The following is a 19,414-nucleotide window of genomic DNA, read 5'->3' as shown; positions in this document are numbered from 1 at the left end:
ATAATTTTCTTCATGAATATCTATTTGGGCTAGGCATGAGTGACAGCTTCTTGCCTACAGTATTTGTTTCAATAGTTCAAGAAACCAGTAGTGCTCTTCTCTTTCGTTGTGGTTCTCTGTTTTGTCCAGTGAGAGGAGCACTGAGAAAGTTAAGACGTATGAACCTCTTTCTTCTTGGTGTTTCTTCTTCTGCCCACTCTGTTCCTTCTATGGAACTCTTGTCAATTTACATAAAGTGAGGATTAACCTTTTCTTATACTTGTTAGAGCAAGACCTTGTAAACTGTAATGTGTATACAGATCACCTGGGGATTTGTTAAAACGTTGATTCTGATTCTTTAGGTCTGGTGATCAACTGCAGCGTACTGCATTTTTACAGTGCCCCTGGGTGATGCTGTTGGTGCTGGCTCATGGACTAATTTGAGCAGCAGTGTTCTAAAGGACCCTGTAATCCTTTGACTACTACAAATATACAGTATAAACATGAAAATATAAGTGCATGTGCCATGTAAGTGCTGAAGTGTTATAAAAACCATCTTGTAACTTCCTTACTTTGATTTTCTAATCTCTTAGCTTCACGTCTTTGTCATTATCTGCCACCTTTGTAAAGTCCTTCCGGAGTAAACCTTTAGAAGAGAAAAATTTATTCTTCTGGAATTTCACCCAGTAGTCAATTCATTTTGCTTATGTTACTCTCTCACTTTGAGCCTTCAGGACATGATTCAGGTCTGCCTCTTGTCCATACTTCTTTATTTATTGCCAGACAAATAGTGGTTTTCATTACTTGACTGTGAGATGGATGAGTGGGAGGATGGATAAAGGGATGGAAAAAGAAGTCCAACTGAATGTTAATCTTATCTCCATATTATTATCAGCTTCACAATTTAGCTAGGTTGTATTGATTAAAAATGAAATTAATATAAAAATTACTTGAATGTAATTTAATAAAGTACTAACAATCCCTGTATCAAATAAGATCAGGGTTCTAATTTTATTTCTGCCATTTACTGGCTGTGTCACCTTGTGCAAGGTGCTTGATCTTTCCCTTTCTGAGCCTCAGTTTTGTCTTCTATAAACTGGGAAGAGCAATACCTACTTTATAGGATTGTTGACTTTTTAAATACCGTATGTGAAGAATCTGGTCTTACATTCCTAACATATATGATAGTCATTGTCAAATGTGGATCTCAAACATCTGAAGAGAAAGGCAAATGGATTTTTGAGGGCTGCTTAATAGCCTCTTTCATCAAATACGTTATAACATTGAAAATGCTGGATCATCTACTATATGGACTAATATCCCAAAAGGATATGACTGAAGAGAAGTGATTATTGACAACTAACATAGTTTTCTTTTTCCTAGTTGAATGCTTTAACTAATTCATCTTTCTTTTATATGGGGCATTTTGCTACGAATGGTAACTTGCCTTAAATAGCAACCACAAAAAAAGGGTACTAGCTTAAGGATTTTTTGCTATGGCTTTATAACATGGCATGGATGATAACATTTTAGGGGCTGAATGTCTCACTTCATTCAAGGCAAATTGTAATTAACTGGTGTTGTGACGGCACATGATTTACTTGAAGTTATATTCTCATTCATTTAAGCCACTAATCATACCTCAGATTCAGTCTCTTTGCCGCTGAGTTTTTGAACAATATTATTTCTCCAGGTTGAATAGATTTGAGATTGTGGCACTGAACATAAAGCAAAACAGTCATTGCTTTCATTACTTTTGTAATTACAGTCTACCATAGATGACTGACACTGCTTCGGTTGAACTCAAGAGTAACTGAGAGTGAACTCTATAAAAAATCTGTAGCTATTTTAGGTCATTTTATTTACCAAAACTGTCAAGGATTTGGGGAAATATAGACGATTAAGTGGAAAACTGATTTGTGATCTTTTATCAAAATATAATGAATGAGTCATAGGTTTTCTATAGATGGAGTAGTTCATTTTCAACTCATGAGAGACCAAAAATATTAATCTTCCAAATATTTTTATATTATCCTTTGTAAGGGAACGAAACTATGAATGCTATAAATATTTTAGTTTTGCCATAGGGCTAGGACAGTTTATTCGTTTAGTTATTTAAGAAGAATTTAGTGACCATCCACTATGCCCCAGTTGCTCTTTTATCAGGCTGACCATGCAGTAACGAACACCTGTGAGTACTAATTCTCTTTGACCTTAATTTTTAGAGCATAAGGCAGTTCTATTTATGTAATTATTGTCATGCATGTATCAAAATGATGAATGTAAAAGTTTATTTGAGCTCATAAGTTTGGAAAAAACTAGAGTGCGGTAGAGAATAACTTGCTATATCATAAGGAAAAATTTTAAATCTTTAATAAAAGGGAGGAGGAAGTACCATGGAATACCTCATATTCACAGGTAGACACCATCAACAAGGATACTGCAACAGCTGTCACTCCTGTACTGTAATTAAATTAGAGAGGTTGCCACATCATAACTAGAACTTAATTGTGCTTATATAGTTGATTGTAAGCAGCATATTATTAAATCAGGCAGGATAATATAAATTATAAGGTAGAGCAGCATTTGTTACTATAAAGCTGCAGCTGTAGGGTTTTCAGTTTTTAAGCGCTCAGTTCTAAATAGTGTGTTCAGTTTTTTAGTATAGAGCCAGTTTTCCAGTTACAGAATTTATAGTATCTCTTTGTGGACAAATTAAGTGGGCATAACACAGCAGTTATCCTGACACAAGTAGATTAATATTTTTCTTTCTGAAAAATTATAAAAAAGAAATTTGTTTCAAAAGTTGTTTTACATTATGAGTAATTGAGAAATGCCTGAAATCGTTATGAAACTAGAAACTTTTATTCACCCAAAGTTTTAAAAATAATCAGTTATTGCTTTTGCTACTTAAAGCAAGGAGTAGTCTAATCCCTTCTATCTCCAAGAACATATGGTCTGCCCATTTACTTACATAAATATGTAAATGTAAAACTTTAATGCACAGGAAATATTTCCCATGAAGAGGAGTTACTGCACTTAAGAATTTTATACTTTTTCCAGGTTTTTTGAAGTAATAATGCTTTCAATTTCAATAAAACATTGAAAAAATTTCTTTTGAGTAAGATATACACTAGTATCATATATACTATAAAGCTAATCATTTTAGAATTGTTATTCAGTACATGAGAAACCTGGCCTTAGGACTTGTGATGTGGCAGTATGAAAGTATTTTTACTATAAAGCAATTTAGCTTATATAGTTATTTTAGTGCATGGACTCCATTATGGTGAAGAACCAACATATTATTACATTATTACTGTGCCAGTTTTACTTAGGTGAGAGCTCTTGAGTTTAATAAGTGGAGTGCTTTTCAGTAACCTCAAAATATTTCTATCTGACATATTCTTTTAGAACTCTAAGTGTAGTCCTTAATATGCATACCATAAAGTTGAATACATAATTTGATATTGAATTTTCTTTAGTTGAAAAGGCTTAAAAAGAGAAAAGTGCCTTAGGAAAAAAGGAAGCATTGAGTCTACAGTAATATCTCAATAATAAGAAATGTTGTAAATGTATGTTAAGAGCTATTCATGATTTTTTATACCGCAGATTCTATATGCGCTGGGTATATTACATTATTCAGTAGTACGGAATGATTCATACCTTTATAATACAGAAGACATAATAGAATGTAGTTTTATTGCATGGTTCAATTATTATTGCATGCTTCTACTTATTACAGGTTCTATAATATCTCTTCTCAGTTAAACTTTCTTCTTTTTTGGAAGATAGCTAAGGTATTCTAGTTGAAGCATGGCAGGTTGGATATAAAATCTATCCCCTGACCCATTGTGGCTTCTGGTACTATCCAGATATCCCTAAGATACTGTCAAACACAGATCTTAAACATTTGTGTAGTGCAATCCTGAAAATAATGCCAAGGGACATGAAAAACAAGGAAAATGAATTTGGTGAAAAATCAGGGAGTGAACTAATAAATGATTACAATATTATTATTGCTTCTATGCATATTAGTTTTGAACTTGAATTGGTCATGAATGACTGCATTATTTTGTCTTTCTATGAGGGGAACAAAATTGGCAAAATGGCCAGATAGCTTAAATGAAATTGAGTTGTTAATAAGTGTGGGTTTCAATATATAGCATTACTTTTTTTAGATGAAGTTTTTAAAACAATTTTGCAAGGCTAGTATAGTTTATATTAATTATAGTTAGATAATGTTATGTGTTCCAATTTTCTTGAATTCCCTAGGTTACAACAGTAACACTTCAAGATTTGCCAGGTTGTAGTCTCTCCACACTGGCAGAGTGTACAAATCTTCAGTTTCTGTCTCTTCGGCGCTGTGGATTAACCTCTTTGCACAGCCTGAGTAACTGCAAAAAGTTAAAGTACATTGATGCACAGGTATGTCCTATGTTCTCAATATTTATTTTATAATAAAATATAAAGTGGAGTAAGGTGTAATTCGGGTGTACATTTTAAGAAATGACAATTTTGAAGAAACATTTACTAAAGTAACCTATAACTCAGGGTCTAAAAGAGATCAAGGGCCAAAATTTGTGAGAACCATACAGGGAAGGTGATTAGATGGTATGACCTGGAAACTATCTCTATTTGCAGATGATATAGTTATTGTTTTGTTACTTTTTGCTGCATAACAAATGACCACATTATTTAGTTAACTAAAAACAGCAACCACTTTTTTTGCTTACAGTTCTGTGGGCCGTGAATTGAGGCCAGACTTATCTGGGCATTTCATCTGCTTCATACCATGTTGCCTGGGTCTCTTATGTAATTTGCAGCTGGGGCTGGAATGTCCAAAATGCCTTCTTTTACATGTCTGGTGCCTTGGGAGTTTGGAATTTCTCTCTCTCTCTCTCTCTCTCTCTCTCTCTCTCTCTCTCTCTCTGTGCTTTCTTGGGAATCTTAAAAGGGTGAGCTTTCCAAAAAGACAAGCTTCAATATGAAGTGCTTGTCAAGCATCTGCTGGCATCATGCTAGCTTGTGTCCTATTGGCTGAGCTTTCAGTTCATGTGGGAGGGGACTATGTGGATGTGTGAATATTGGGTTGTGAGGTTTATTGGAACTGCTTACAAAGTAACAACCTCCTGCAGTCTGGCCCCTAGCTCCTAATGAGTGACATCCTTCCCGCATGCAAAAGGACTCATGTCCCAAAGACCACAAAGTCTCATTAACTCATGGCATCAGACTCAGACTTGAGCACAGAATCTTCTCATCTAAATCAGATCCAAGTGGAGATGATCTGCTCAGAGAAAGTTCTTTCAACTCAGAGATCTATGAAGTTAAAGGAAAAGTTGTCTTCCCTCCCCCACACCCACATACAGTGGTGAGAGAGGACTTGATTAATTACAAGAGTTGTTACCATTCAATATGGGAGAAAACAAGACGCTCATGGCAGTCCCTGGTCCATAGCTAAGAAACTACCATCAGTTATTAATAAGGACTTGGTTCTGCTCCATGGGAATGGGTGTCTGTGATTGTTGGTTCTGCCCACTAGGCTTTTAACTCCATCCTCAAGACATGCTTTCTTTTTTTTTTTTCCCCATTTATTTATTTATTTTTGGCTGCGTTGGTTCTTCATTGTTGTGCATGGGCTTTCTCTAGTTGTGGCAAGCAGGGGCTACTCTTCATTGTGGTGCGCGGGCTTCTCATTGCAGTGGCTTCTCGTTGTGGAGCACGGGCTCTAGGTGCGTGGGCTTCAGTAGTTGCAACATACAGGCTCAGTAGTTGTGGCTCGCGGGCTCTAGAGCACAGGCTCAGTACTTGTGGTGCACGGGCCTAGTTGCTCTTTGGCATGTGGGGTCTTCCCGGACCAGGGCTTGAACCCATGTCCCCTGCATTGGCAGGTGGATTCTTAACCACTGCACCACCAGGGAATCCCCAAAGGCATACTTTCTTTTCCATAAGAAGTGTCCTGTTTTGCAGCTGAGAATTTTTCTCAATGTTTCTTTCTCGTAGAAGATTGGGGGGAGGTGCTAGAGTTTTATTTTTATTTTAGATTATATTATTTTCAATTCAAACTGACTGTGCTTCCACCAATATGATTTTCTTTTCAAACTTTGTGTTTCCTATGCTTCTTATTAAATTTACTCTATTAGACAAAGGCTATATTCATATTTTTGAGAAGGGTGTTGTAGGACTATACCATTAAGATTCTTAGAAGCCCATTTATCTTTCTGAAATCTTAAGAGAATTGATGTTGCATCCGTGACATATGATCTTGACATTGAGACCAATATTATGTATTGCAGAGATGTGCATGTTTAGTAAAAGTATAAATCTATACATGAGATATATACCTAATTCATGGTATTGGTATTCTTTGGAGGGAAAGATAGCAAAAGGGACTGAGGAAAGGAAATGGGGAGATTTCAAATTTTTCCATGTTTGGTTTCTTTAAAATAAGTTTTTTAGCAACTATGACCAAATGTTCACTCTTGTTCATTTAGATCGTTTGAAATATTTTGTTATATGATCCTCTGTGTTTTCTATATTTTAAAATATTATTAATAAATACAAAGTCATTTATTTGGTTACTTAGTATTTTCATCTAGATAGTATAACACTCTACATAGTTATCTTAAAATTAGGGATTCAGATATTCATTTAAAGATCATATATCTCATCTTCCCTCTTTTTGCAAGCTTTAAATGTTTCATTAATAAGCCATTGAAATAAAACTAATTACATTTGTTCTTTGTTTTAGGAAAACAATATTGAGACTATCAACTGTGAAAATTTAGAAAATCTCTGTGTTGTTCTTCTTAATAAAAATCAACTGACTTCTTTTCATGGTTTGGATGGCTGCACTAATATCCAAAATCTTGAACTTTCACATAATAAAATCACTCGAATTGGTGAGAACAGTGGAATTTAAATATATTGACATTTATTTCTCATTATTATATTTTGTTTCATTTATTCTTTTCTGAGAATAGGCCACCATCACTAATTTGCTTATTTTATCCAAGTCATACTTATTTAATCTTTTATCCAGATTTATAAAGGAAACAAAATTAGTTTTAATATATATAAAAGGAATATGCTCCCACCACTGGCAAATGGGTGGTTGTTAGTAGCTCCTTAAATTTAGTATATTCACCTCCCTGTTCCTTTTCTTATAACCAATAGTGATCTGAACTCTACTGAAGAATACAATACCCTAGTTTGTTGCCATCATACTTTTATGGACCCTATGCTTTCTGTACTTCTCAGCAGCTGTCATAACTTTCCTGGTATGACACTACTCTCCTTACCTACACACATCACTTGTACTAACCTTTCCTTCTTTAGGTAAGGCTACTAATACCACATAAAAGAAAGAGTTTATCAGTTTGGATCTCCCTAATCATCTTTGTCCCTCCATCTGTCTGTCTGTATACCTATATATCAATAGCGTTTCCATCCTTATTCTTTGTAATCCATAAAATTCAGTGATGAAAATGTCTTTTCTTATTTAAGACCAGCCCTTCTATTTTACGTAAATATACCTGTCACTCTCCTCTGGTACCTTCCTCCATCATTTATCACCTTTCTCATGTCAGATTCTTCCTATTGCCATCCATTGCCTCATCTCTCTTCCTCTTGCTGTCAAGTCTTGTGAAAGAGTGTTCTGTTCTTGCTCTCACTTCTTACTACCCAACTTCCCTCTTCTGCCCACTGAAATTCAGCTTCAACTCACTTCTATACATTTCCAGTGTGGTAAGTCTAAAATAAAAATCTCATGTTTTTTAATACCTGGCTTAAAATTCTGTTTGTTTGTTTTTTTTTAATTTAACTGTGAGATTCTCAAGGGACTTGATAAGGGCTTAAATGATGGTTAATCAATAATCAAGGACTGGCAGAAAATAATGAACTAGATAAAAACATTACTCTAGTATACTACTAATGGCTTAAATTATTGGACCCCCAGAAGGTACATTCTTTCCACCTTCTCCATCCTGTAGTGGTTAGGAAATGTGATCTGTACTGAAATATCACGAAATGGGATGGGAGCAGGTGGAGGAGTAGAAGTAAGCCTGCTTTCTGTGTTTAGGCCTGGTTCTACCTAGGCCTTCTTGATATTAATTTGTTTGCCTATGTAATATTTTGTATTTTCTTTCTTTTTTTATTGTTGAACATTTCAAACATTTACAAAATGAATACATGGAGATTCCATATACTATAGTCAACATTTGGTCCATCATTACTGTTTTGTTTTTTATTGTATTTTTTCTTTTTTAAAACAAATCCCCAAATCATAAAATTTCATCCTTTCATACCTCAGGAGATGGTTTTTAATAATATGGTCCTTTCTTACTTAACTACAATGCATTGTGTTGCCTAATAAAATTAATAGTGATTCCTTCTATCAACTGATAATCCATAATCCAAATTTCCTTATTTTCTTAAAATTATCAGGGTTTGTTTGAATCATAACACAAACAATGACCACATATTACATTTACATAGGTATCTGAAGTCCTATCTAATCTGTAGTAATCCTTCCACTTTTTTTCCTCCATGCCATTGATTTGTTGCAAAACCTATGTTAATTGTCCTATACAGTGTCCCACATTTTGGGTTTGTTCATTTACTTCCTTTTAATGTATTAAAATTGTTTCACTATGCCTATAAATATTTCATGTCCTGTAAATGAAAGCTAGTGCAACAGGCTTGAGTTAATTAAAATTTAGTCTTTTTTGGCAGGAATTTTTCATAGGGGTTGCTCTGTGCTTCGTATTGCCTTACGTCAGGAGTCATACAGTGATTATTTGCTTTTAATGATGCTACAGTTGCATGTTAGGTATGTGAGTGATAGCCTAAACGTTCCATTATAAAGTTTCCCACAAACCTTTTATCTAATGCTTTCATCCATTGATTAATGTGGCCTGAATCAATTAATGCAGTGGGGGATACAAAAAATGAGTTTTCTAATTTGAACATTCCTTCCACATTTTAAAAACTGGAATCATTTATTTAATAACTATTTGGTTACCTTGGAATCATTCGTAGAGGAAAGACAGGAATAAATGCCTGCCTTTATATTGATAGACTTTTACAGTAAGGTCATTACTTTCAGTGGTGTCAAATGAATTTTCTTTGTTTCATTTATTTTGTTTTGCTTTTGCACTTTTCTCTCTCTCCCTGCTCTTCTCTCTTTCTTAGTGGTCTAATGAACTCATAGAATTTTATAATATAGAATATTTCAGTCTCTTTTCTTATTATACTGCTTGATACTCAAATTGTCCAGTCCTGTGAATTTGATTGAAGATATCAAATATTGATATCTCCAAATTTACTTTTTGAACTTTATAGTTATTTTCTCTTCCACTGTAGTCCTTGGTTGATACCAACACTAACATAACTATTTGCTATGGATTATAATAGCCATAAAATAGTTTCAAAACAACAATGCCAGTATTAGAAGCATTTTAGAAGTATTTAGAAGAAATCTTCTAAATTAATTTTGAGATTTTTTTGCATTTCTTTTGGCCCTTACACTTTGTCCCCCAAAGTGATGTGCTCACTTGAAGTATTTTATCTTTGTGATTATGTTATGAATTTGAAATATAATTAGTTCACTTTTCCCTTTGATTCAGTTTTATTTTTGAGATTTAAGACAGATATATGTTTCTACAGACTACATTTAAGAAGACTCAAAGTGGTTGTGCTTTCATCCTTTTTCATTTCACTGTTATCCCATCTACTTTTATATACAGATATTTATGTATATATGTGTATAATAATACATGTGTATCACATATGTGATATATGTGTGTGTTTTTAAATATACATACACATACATATATCTAAGAAATATATGTATATATGCTAATTCTTTCACAAAATAAAGAATATTTTAAGTACTGTTCTTTATCTTGCTCTTTTTCATTTTACAACATATATGGAGTTCATAGCATTCTTTTTCTATGGCTTGATAGTATTCAGTTGTGTGTATGCACTAGAGTTTATTCCACTGGTCTCTGGTTGATGGACAATGGATGGTTTACAATCTTCCACACTGCCATCATGACTAACCCGATACCTATGTCATTTCATACTTCATCAGATATATCTTTAGGTTAGTTTCCTGATATATATATGTATATATTTTTTTGGGGGGGGGGAGCAAAGGACATCTTTAATCTAGGAAGATAGTGCCAGACACACTTTATATGGGTTGTACCACTTTGCACTCCTACCATTAATACATGTTAATGGCAGTTTTTTTTTTTTTGCTTTTCTTCTGTTTATTATGTTGTTCTTTTCTATTTTTAAGTTAAATTTGTAATTTAATTATTTATCATTTTTCACTCTTGTTGACATAAGTACTTAAGTCTATAAATTTTACTCTGAGCACTGCTTATTCTGTAACTTCTGAATAAGGTATAGGTATTTTTGTCTGTTCTACAATTACATGATGTATTTTATCTTTTACCTAAAATTTTAAATTTCCACATGGAAAGACCATTTTTGTTGTTATTTTTTCTAGTTTTATTTAATTATAGTCAGAGAATTCTTTTTGTGCCATATCTGCTTCTTGAAACTTGTGGTTTTCTAACATGTGGTTAATTTTCAGGAATGTTTCATGTGCACTTGAAAAGAAGGTGGTTGTTTTTTGTTGGAATATAAAGTATATATTTTCATCTTTAAGATCTACATTAGTGATCTTTTATTTTAGGTCTTAAATGTGTACTTGATTTACCTTGGACTGAAGGAGTTGAGCTAGATTGAATGTATCTGTTCTCCTTTTTTAACATCTTTATTGGAGTATAATTGCTTTACAATGGTGTGTTAGTTTCTGCTTTACAACAAAGTGAATCAGTTATACATATACATATGTTCCCATATCTCTTCCCTCTTGTGTCTCCCTCCCTCGCACCCTCCCTATCCCACCCCTCTAGGTGGTCACAGAGCACCGAGCTGTGTATCTGTTCTTAATCAGCCTATTTCTTTGTGTACATCCTTTTGTTTCTGCGTCATGAATGTTGCTCCATGCCGTTATACAGATATTCTTAACTGTGTTATCTTTATTGTGAATTTTAGCCTTGAAAATTTTAAGTTCCATCCTTTGTCTCTTTAATGCTTTTGTGACTGAATTCTACCTTGTCTTACATGGTTTCATTTTGTTTGTATTTGCCTAGTCTAAAAAAACTTTTTAACATTTCTGAATCACTTTGTTTTATGTATGTACTTGTATACAGAATGGATTTGGGTTTTATTTTTTGATCCAAGCTTAAATGTTTTTCTCTCATATAGACCATGGCCATTTGCATTTATTAATTTAATTCATATACTTGGTCTCAGTACTGTCATCCCACTCAGGATGATGCTCTCTCTTTCTGGAGGGAGGCCTTGTTGGTAATAAATGGGTTCTTCCACCCCTGGGGCACCTCCAGTGTTTACTTATCCGTTCAGTTTCCGTAGGATTTCCTCTGTACAAGTGTGGATTCAGCCTGGATTGTGTTGATCCTGGATACTTATTACCCCACTTAGAAAGAAATTTAACTTGTGATTTCTTTATCTCCCATTTGCAATGGAAGGATAGTTTGTGGGTATTTTGATTTCTTTGTTGCACTTTATGAATTTCTGGAGGAGGTTTGGGGAGAATTGGATCTAATCAGTCACCATCAACTCCCTTTTTTAAAAATATAAATTTATTTATTTATTTATGGCTGTGTTGGGTCTTCGTTGCTGTGCGCGGGCTTTCTCTAGTTGCGGTGAGCGGGGGCTACTCTTTGTTGCCGGTGTGCGGGTTTCTCATTGCAGTGGCTTCTCTTGTTGTGGAGAATGGGCTCTAGGCACGCGGGCTTCAGTAACTGGCATGTGGGCTCAGTAGTTGTGTCTTGCAGGCTCTAGAGCACAGGCTCAGTAGTTGTGGTGCACAGGCTTAGTTGCTCCGCGGCATGTGGGATCTTCCCGGACCAGGACTCGAACCTGTGTCCCCTGCACTGGCAGGTGGATTCTTAACCACTGCACCACCAGGGAAGTCCCCATTTTTTTTTTTTAATTTGGGAAAAATATAGTGGTTTTCACAAAGCAAGCTTTTGTTTTGCAAACATTTCAAGGCATAATTTCTAAAATGTAATGTATAATGTTCTTTAATATGTTTGTCTATGTGTCTGTGCTGCCTGCTTTGGGACCACTCATGACTTCTCCCATATGGAAATACTGATACTTTTGAAATAAATTTTTTATTTTAAAATTTGATTTAAAATACATACAGAAATAATTTTGTTGTTGTTGGAATGAAGGCAAGTGCACTGATAATGTATGTTACTTTATTGGTACTCACTGAAGCAAGCTTGAAAAAAAAGAAAAAGGCTGTTTGTAAGAAGAAATGCTTGAACTTCCATTCACTTCATTTTCATTGCCAACAGTGCTGTATGGGATTTTTTGTAGTCAGTGAATTTCCTGGGATAGGATATCTGCAAGACTTATGTGAAAACTGCCATGTTATTAATTGATGTACCTGAGGTATCTCTATGTAGTACACTCTCAGCAAACAAAGTAAAAGACATCTTTGCTGTCTGTTGGGTACAATGAAAACACTGTATTTATTGAGTGTGAGAAGAGTATGCATGGGAAAGTAGATTTTCTGAAGACCAGTTGGAGTCTGTTTTTCATCTTCAAGAACTGCTTACAGAGATTCTGGTTGAGCTAAGGGAAAAGCATAGATTTTGTCTCTCAATGATATATTGATGCTAAGAACTCTTATGAAGGGGCACAAAGATAGATTTGTGTTTATAAGTTAATAAGTCACTATTCCATGCTATAATATTTCTTAAGGAGGTGAAATAAAATTGGAAGGAAGCAATACCAAATATTCTACATTTGTAGTTTCGAGTTTAATTTGTTCCTAATTCTAACTAAGCTATATTATTGCAGCAGTTAATTAGCGATGTTAACTCTAATTACTCTTTTTATTAGAAAACATTAGTGTACATTTTTTGCTTTCTTTGCATTTAGTGACTGAAAATAGCAACTCTATCACTCTCTTTAAGGCACTTTATTTGAAATAATTTATGCTGAATGTTTTCCATTCTACTTAAACTGGTTAATTGTAGAAATAGAAATACAATGTGAAATATACTCTTTTAAAGTAATAGTTTAAAATTTAATTCTATAAATTGAAAGTTACAAAGTTAGTTCTTTAATGTTTAAACATATTGTGTGCTGTGACTATAGAAAGAAATGGTCTTAATTATTATTATTAATCATAACTGAAATATTAATTTAAAATATAATTCAAAATGATATCCTTAAGATGTATTACATATTGAGGTACAGATTATTTTCTGGTCAAATGTAGCAAAAAATAAACTATTATATGGGGCATATATGGTCATATAAATTTTGTAGTCATTTAAAGAATACTTTGTACGTTTTTATATTATTTTCTATAATTGGTTCTATTTTGGCAGCAAGTTTTTGACTATTGAGTATTTTTACTTGACCTGGCATTATTCTTGCATGTTTTAAATGCACAAGATAATTGCTTTAAGCTCTTTAAATTCACTTCACGTTGATGATTTTAAAGATGGATTTATTTTAATTGGAAAAGAGATTTTATTATAATTTTTAATGTTTTTTTCCCTGAAGTTACACAAATTTTTATCTTTTATAACTCACTTTAATTTGGGTGGATTTCAGTTTAAATTTTAAGGTTTGTTATCTTCGTTATATTTCTTGCTTTCCTTTGCCTGAAATTTCCCATGAGTAAATTTCAGGCAAAATTGGTAAGACATTTTTTTTTAATAAGTAATGTGGAGAAAACTTTTCTTAAATGAATGTTGCCACAGTGTTCATTAAAATTTATAAACTTTACCTATGAGGAATCTTTCATATTTTGAGTTAGTATTTTTGATTTAGTTTTTTAATGAATAGCCAAAGCAAATGAAAAATAGGTGATTCATATGTTATAATCTAGTTTTCTTTTTTCCTCCCAAAATATATTGAATTTTATTGACTTTTTAGCAGAAACATTTTAAAACTAAACTAATTTTTAAAATTCATGCTGCATGACCAAAGTGTTTATAGAAAAAATACAGCTTAAGTATAATAAATATAGTAATAGATAACTTTTTTTTACCACCAGCCATTTCATGTGCTTTATACATATTAACTCATTTGATTTTCACTTAAGTGTTATTAGTTAGGTACTATTTAATCTTTGTTTTTTCCAGATAAGAAAGCTGAAACATAGAAAGTTTAATTAAGTTGTCTAAAATCACACCGTTAGTTAATGATAGAGCCAGCATTTGAAACTCAGCAGTCTATCCTGGTACCAAATTTTTTAATCGATTCATTCTGTTGCCTCTCTCATAAATACGCATTTAATATTTAAGATTATTACTGTTTTGTTATACTATATTACAAAGTCTTTATGCTGAAAAATATATAATGATTTTAAGGTTTATTCATTAATAAATTTATTAATGAGCCATTGAGCATCTACTATGTGGAAACACTTTTCCAGGCACTAGAACACAGCACTGGAATATTGCTGAGGATGCAGCAATAAACAAAATAAATGACTATCCTGACTTGCACTGAGATTATCCTACTGATAGTCATTGATATAGAGAGAAAGAGGAAAAGAGTAAATTGCCATGTTTCCTTTATTGACTATTGGGTAAAAATGAAAATAAGTATGATGTTAATGACTTTAATGCCAGCAATTTATAAATCATTAATTTATAAATTTCAGGTAATACAGCCCTAGAAAATATTATTGTAAATAGTTAGAGATACTGGGAGATTTTTTTTCTGCTGCTTTATTTTCAGATAATACTGTTTTCTGGAAAAGTGAAGCTAGTATTCTAAGTATGAAAGATATTGAATAATTCAACATTTTCACATAGGCTTGATTACTATGTCGTGGCTCATAGGGGAAATGTGCCTGGATTAATTCTTGCTGCCAAATGTTGTCATTGGAACATTAGAAAAAATAATGAAGTAAAATAAGATAAAGCTGTAGATATTTTGCTTGTAGAAATGTTTTTCATTATATACTTAGGGAATTCTTTGGATTCCACTAGATGGTGCTAGCTTACTCTTTAGTTTTGAAATGTAACACAATGCTTAGAACAAAGCTGAAAGGGATTTTGCAGATCTGCCAGTCTAGGCTTCTTAGTTTACAGATGGAAAAACAGACCCACATAGTTTTCGTCTAACTCCTGGCAGAGGTGGGGCTAGAATCCACATTTCCTGATTCCTGTTTCAGTATTCTTTTTTCCGTACAACCTGTATGATCCTGAAGGACTTCTGCATTGAAATTGAAAATCTCAAGTGTAACTCAGCATATTTGTATGTAACTGTCAAACATAGCAATCATTGAGCAGCTAAAGGAGGTAGACCTTTACCAAACACTTTTTTAGTGAAAACCTCCAGCCTAATTCAACATCTTTAGTATTGCTGTTCCTTACAGAAGAGTTTTTTTCCCCTGTGGCAGGAATGTTTTATTAGACCATTGGCTCATTTCTGTGGGAAGAATTCTTTGAAATAGATATTTGTAGCAAGTATAGCCAAATGCTAATTTTGCCATGGGCAATGAGGAGGGATAAACATAGTTGGCTTCAATTTTATTTTGTGGGACCTAGGAAACTTTTAAAGGGCTAATAAAGAATATATTGAAGCAGTAAACTCAAGAATATTTAAGCAATCCTTTATATTTATTATATTTAAGCCCTTTGAAAGAGACTCTTGAATATTTTTGTGGTTATTTGTTTTGTTTTAGATGGGTAGTAGAAGAAATAACAAATTTTTACAGGGAGAGAATTATGTTCTTAGAGATGTTGAGGAAGTAATGATGTTCTAACTTAAGTCTTGCTGTAAGTCTGTTTTGCTCAGTTCTCATCCTTTATTTGACAGCGAAGAATTTCTAAGATTAAAAGAAGAAGGGGGGCAATTTATTCTAACTTCCTTCCCACCTAGATTCCTCCTTTTGATCCAGTGCACTTACTGGATCAAATTACTGTTTAATCAGTTGTGTATAGACTTTTCTGAGTATGTATTAATATCCTATTCCTTCTTCAAGATTTAGCTCAAACATATCTCTTTGAAGCCTTATTTGGTCACCACAGTTACAGGTTTTTTTTTGTTTGTTTTTAGTTTTTTTTTCAGTTACAGTTTTTTAACTTCTTGTTTTTATTGAGGATAATTGTTAGGAAACAATAACTATCATTTTTAGTACCCAACATGTGAAAGTGTTGTAAATGCTACTTTAAAATATTATTTTTAATCCTCCCAATAATGTGAAATCACCCCCACTCCACAAAAAAGGAACGAAGGATCAGAGTAGTTAAGTAACTTGCTTATAGTCATATAGCTAGTTTTCGAATAGGCATGTGTTACTGAAATTCAGGACTGCCTGCCTCAGAGCCTATTCATTATTGATTATGCAATACTGCCTGTTGATTAAGTGGAACACTTGTCATGTTAGCAGAGTCCTGGAGAAAGACTTATATACATAACTCCCATGGTGTTTGTAGATTGTAGATCTTCATTCTCATAGCTTTTTTTAATTTATTTTTTGATTTAAATATTTTTGAGGCCATGATATTTGGTGCACACAAATTTATAACTGTTATATGTTTCTGTTAAATTGACCAATTTTATCATTTTTAAATGTCCCTTTTCAACTGTATTAAAAGTTTTCTGCCTTAGTCTTCTGTGTCTGACATAATCAAACCAGCCTTTTTTGGACTCAGGACCTTTCTAACACTCTTAAAAATTATTGCGGACCTCCTTCAGACAGTTTTCATTTATGTGGGTTATATCTATCAATATTTACTGCATTAGGAAAAAACAGAAAATTTTTGTATTCATTCAAAGTTTAAGACAATAAAGCCTTTGCATTCATAACAGTTTTAGAATGATAACTGTATTTTTTTTTTTTTTGCGGTACGCTGGCCTCTCACCGTTGTGGTCTCTCCGGTTGCGGAGCACAGGCTCCAGACGCGCAGGCTCAGCGGCCATGGCTCACGGGCCTAGCGGCTCCGCGGTATGTGGGATCTTCCTGGACCGGGGCACGAACCCGTGTCCCCTGCATCGGCAGGCAGACTCTCAACCACTGCGCCACCAGGGAAGCCCAATAACTGTATTTTTTAAACAAAAAGATACAGTGAGAAAAGGGTCATTGTCACACATATTTGCAAATCTCTTTAATGTCTAGCTTAACACAAGACAGCTGGATTTCCATATTTCCTTCTGCGTTAAATTTACTACGATATCACACCTCATGTATTCTCTGGATAACTCCACCCTACACTCTTGAACAAATGGGAGTGGAAAAGGCAAATAACCTCTTAGAATTATTATGAAAGTAGTTTTGACTCCATGGAACCTTTAAAGGTATCTCAGGATGGGGACACTGGCCCACACTTTGAGAATTACTGTTTTAATGTTTACATAATACATATTTTTCTGTCCTTTTACTTACAAAATTTCTACAAGTTCTATTTTTGGAATTTTTGTAATGTAACATAAAAAATTGTTGTTTTTGTTCTTGTTTTATCTGGGCTGCCTGACAAATTCAAGCTTTGATTTGTAACCTTTAGTCCCTAGTAATTAAGTGTAATCAATAACATTCAATTATTGATATATTTGAGTTTAAAATTACTCTCTTGCTATTTGATTCTATTTGTTCTTGTTCTTTTTTTCTCTTTTCTTGCCTTCTTTTGCTTTGGTTGAGATTTTAAATTATTCCATTTTTCTTTTCTATCATATTACCATTTTTATATTATTTTACTATCCTTTTGGTTTACTATAGATATTACATCATACCTTCTTTATTTACCAAATCTAAGTTTATTTAGCACTTTCCTCTCTTTTTTCTTTTTCTTTTTTAACATCTTTATTGGAGTATAATTGCTTTACAGTATTGTGTTTCTGCTGCACAACAAAGTGAATCAGCTATATGTATATATATATATCCCTATATCCCCTCCCACTTGTGTCTCCCTCCTACGCTCCCTATCCCACCCCTCTAGGTGGTCACAGAGCACCGAGCTGATCTCCCTGTGCTATGCAGCTGCTTCCCACTAGCTAGCTATTTTATATGTGGTAGTGTATATATATCAGTGCTACTCTCTCACTTCATCCCAGCTTACCCTTCCCCCTCCCCGTGTCCTCAAGTCCATTCTCTACTCCTGAGTCTTTATTCCCGTCCTGCCCCTAGGTTCATCAGAACCTTTTTTTTTTTTTTTTTTAGATTCCATGCATATGTGTTAGCATATGGTATTTGTTTTTCTATTTCTGACTGACTTCACTCTGTATGACAGACTCTAGGTCCATCCACCTCACTGCAAACAACTCAATTTCGTTTCTTTTTATGGCTGAGTAATATTCCATTGTATATATGTGCCACATCTTCTTTATCCATTCATCTGTCGATGGACACTTAGGTTGCCTCCATGTCCTGGCTATTGTTAATAGAACTGCAATGAACATGGTGGTACATGACTCTTTTTGAATTATGGTTTTCTCAGGGTATATGCCCAGTAGTGGGATTGCTGGGTCATATGGTAGTTCTATTTTTAGTTTTTTAAGGAACCTCCATACTGTTCTCCATAGTGGCTGTATCAGTTTACATTCCCACCAACAGTAGCACTTTCCTCTCTTTTCCAAGGCAATTCTAGGGTCTTAGAAAACTTAAACTTTATTTACTCCCTCCCAACTTAATGTGCTCTTTTTGTTGAGTATTTTAACTCTGCATGTGTATATATGTATCTATATGTGTGTTTCAAATGCCTTAAGACATTATTATTTTATAAAGTCAATATCATTTGGATTGATCCATTTTTAAACCTTTCCATTGAACTTTATTCTACCTTTCATCTGTGATATTCCTTTCACCTGAAGAATATGCATATACATATCTCAGTTTATGTATTTTGATATATATACTTACCATTTGGCATGCATTTTCTGCATTGTGAATGGATTTTATTTTATTATAGCTTTCCTTGCCTAGGGTGATGTGCAACAACCTAATGGTTGATCCTTGGAAGAAAATTTCCTTTTCCCCTTTTAAGATTTTTTTTTTCTTTTGCCATTGTTTTCATCAGTTTACTCTGATGTTTCTACTGTGGTTACCTTAGTATTCACCCTGCTTGAATTCATTGTGCCTCTTAAATCAGTGGCTTGGCATCTTTATTCAGTGTTGAAAAATTCTGAGCTACCTACTTACTTATAGATCTAGATCCAGATATATATTCCCACTATATTCTATAATCCCCTTATCCTTTTATAATTCTCTTACATTTCTTTTGCATCTCTATGTGTCATTTTGGATGTTTTCTTGTGACTCAAATTATGGTTCACTAATTCTCCCTTCAGCTGTGTCTAATATAATGTCCAATCATTCATGAAAGTCTTGTTTGTAGTTGTAGATTTTCAAGCTTAG

The 19,414-nt window shown here is 33.7% G+C and overlaps 1 protein-coding gene across 1 annotated transcript in view; it reads left to right on the top strand.

The window, feature by feature from the left end:
* Positions 1-19,414, top strand: part of LRRIQ1 (leucine rich repeats and IQ motif containing 1) — a 178,283-nt gene that overhangs the window by 23,536 nt on the left and 135,333 nt on the right. The window contains 2 exon segments of the mRNA XM_032644164.1: positions 4,255-4,407; positions 6,731-6,881. Of these exon segments, the coding sequence (XP_032500055.1) occupies positions 4,255-4,407; positions 6,731-6,881 (304 nt within the window).

Source organism: Phocoena sinus, chromosome 10 (assembly GCF_008692025.1).
Source record: "Phocoena sinus isolate mPhoSin1 chromosome 10, mPhoSin1.pri, whole genome shotgun sequence".
Taxonomy (NCBI): Eukaryota; Metazoa; Chordata; class Mammalia; order Artiodactyla; family Phocoenidae; genus Phocoena; species Phocoena sinus.
Note: the sequence above shows the minus strand (reverse complement) of the source record. Positions and strands in the feature narration are given on the sequence as shown.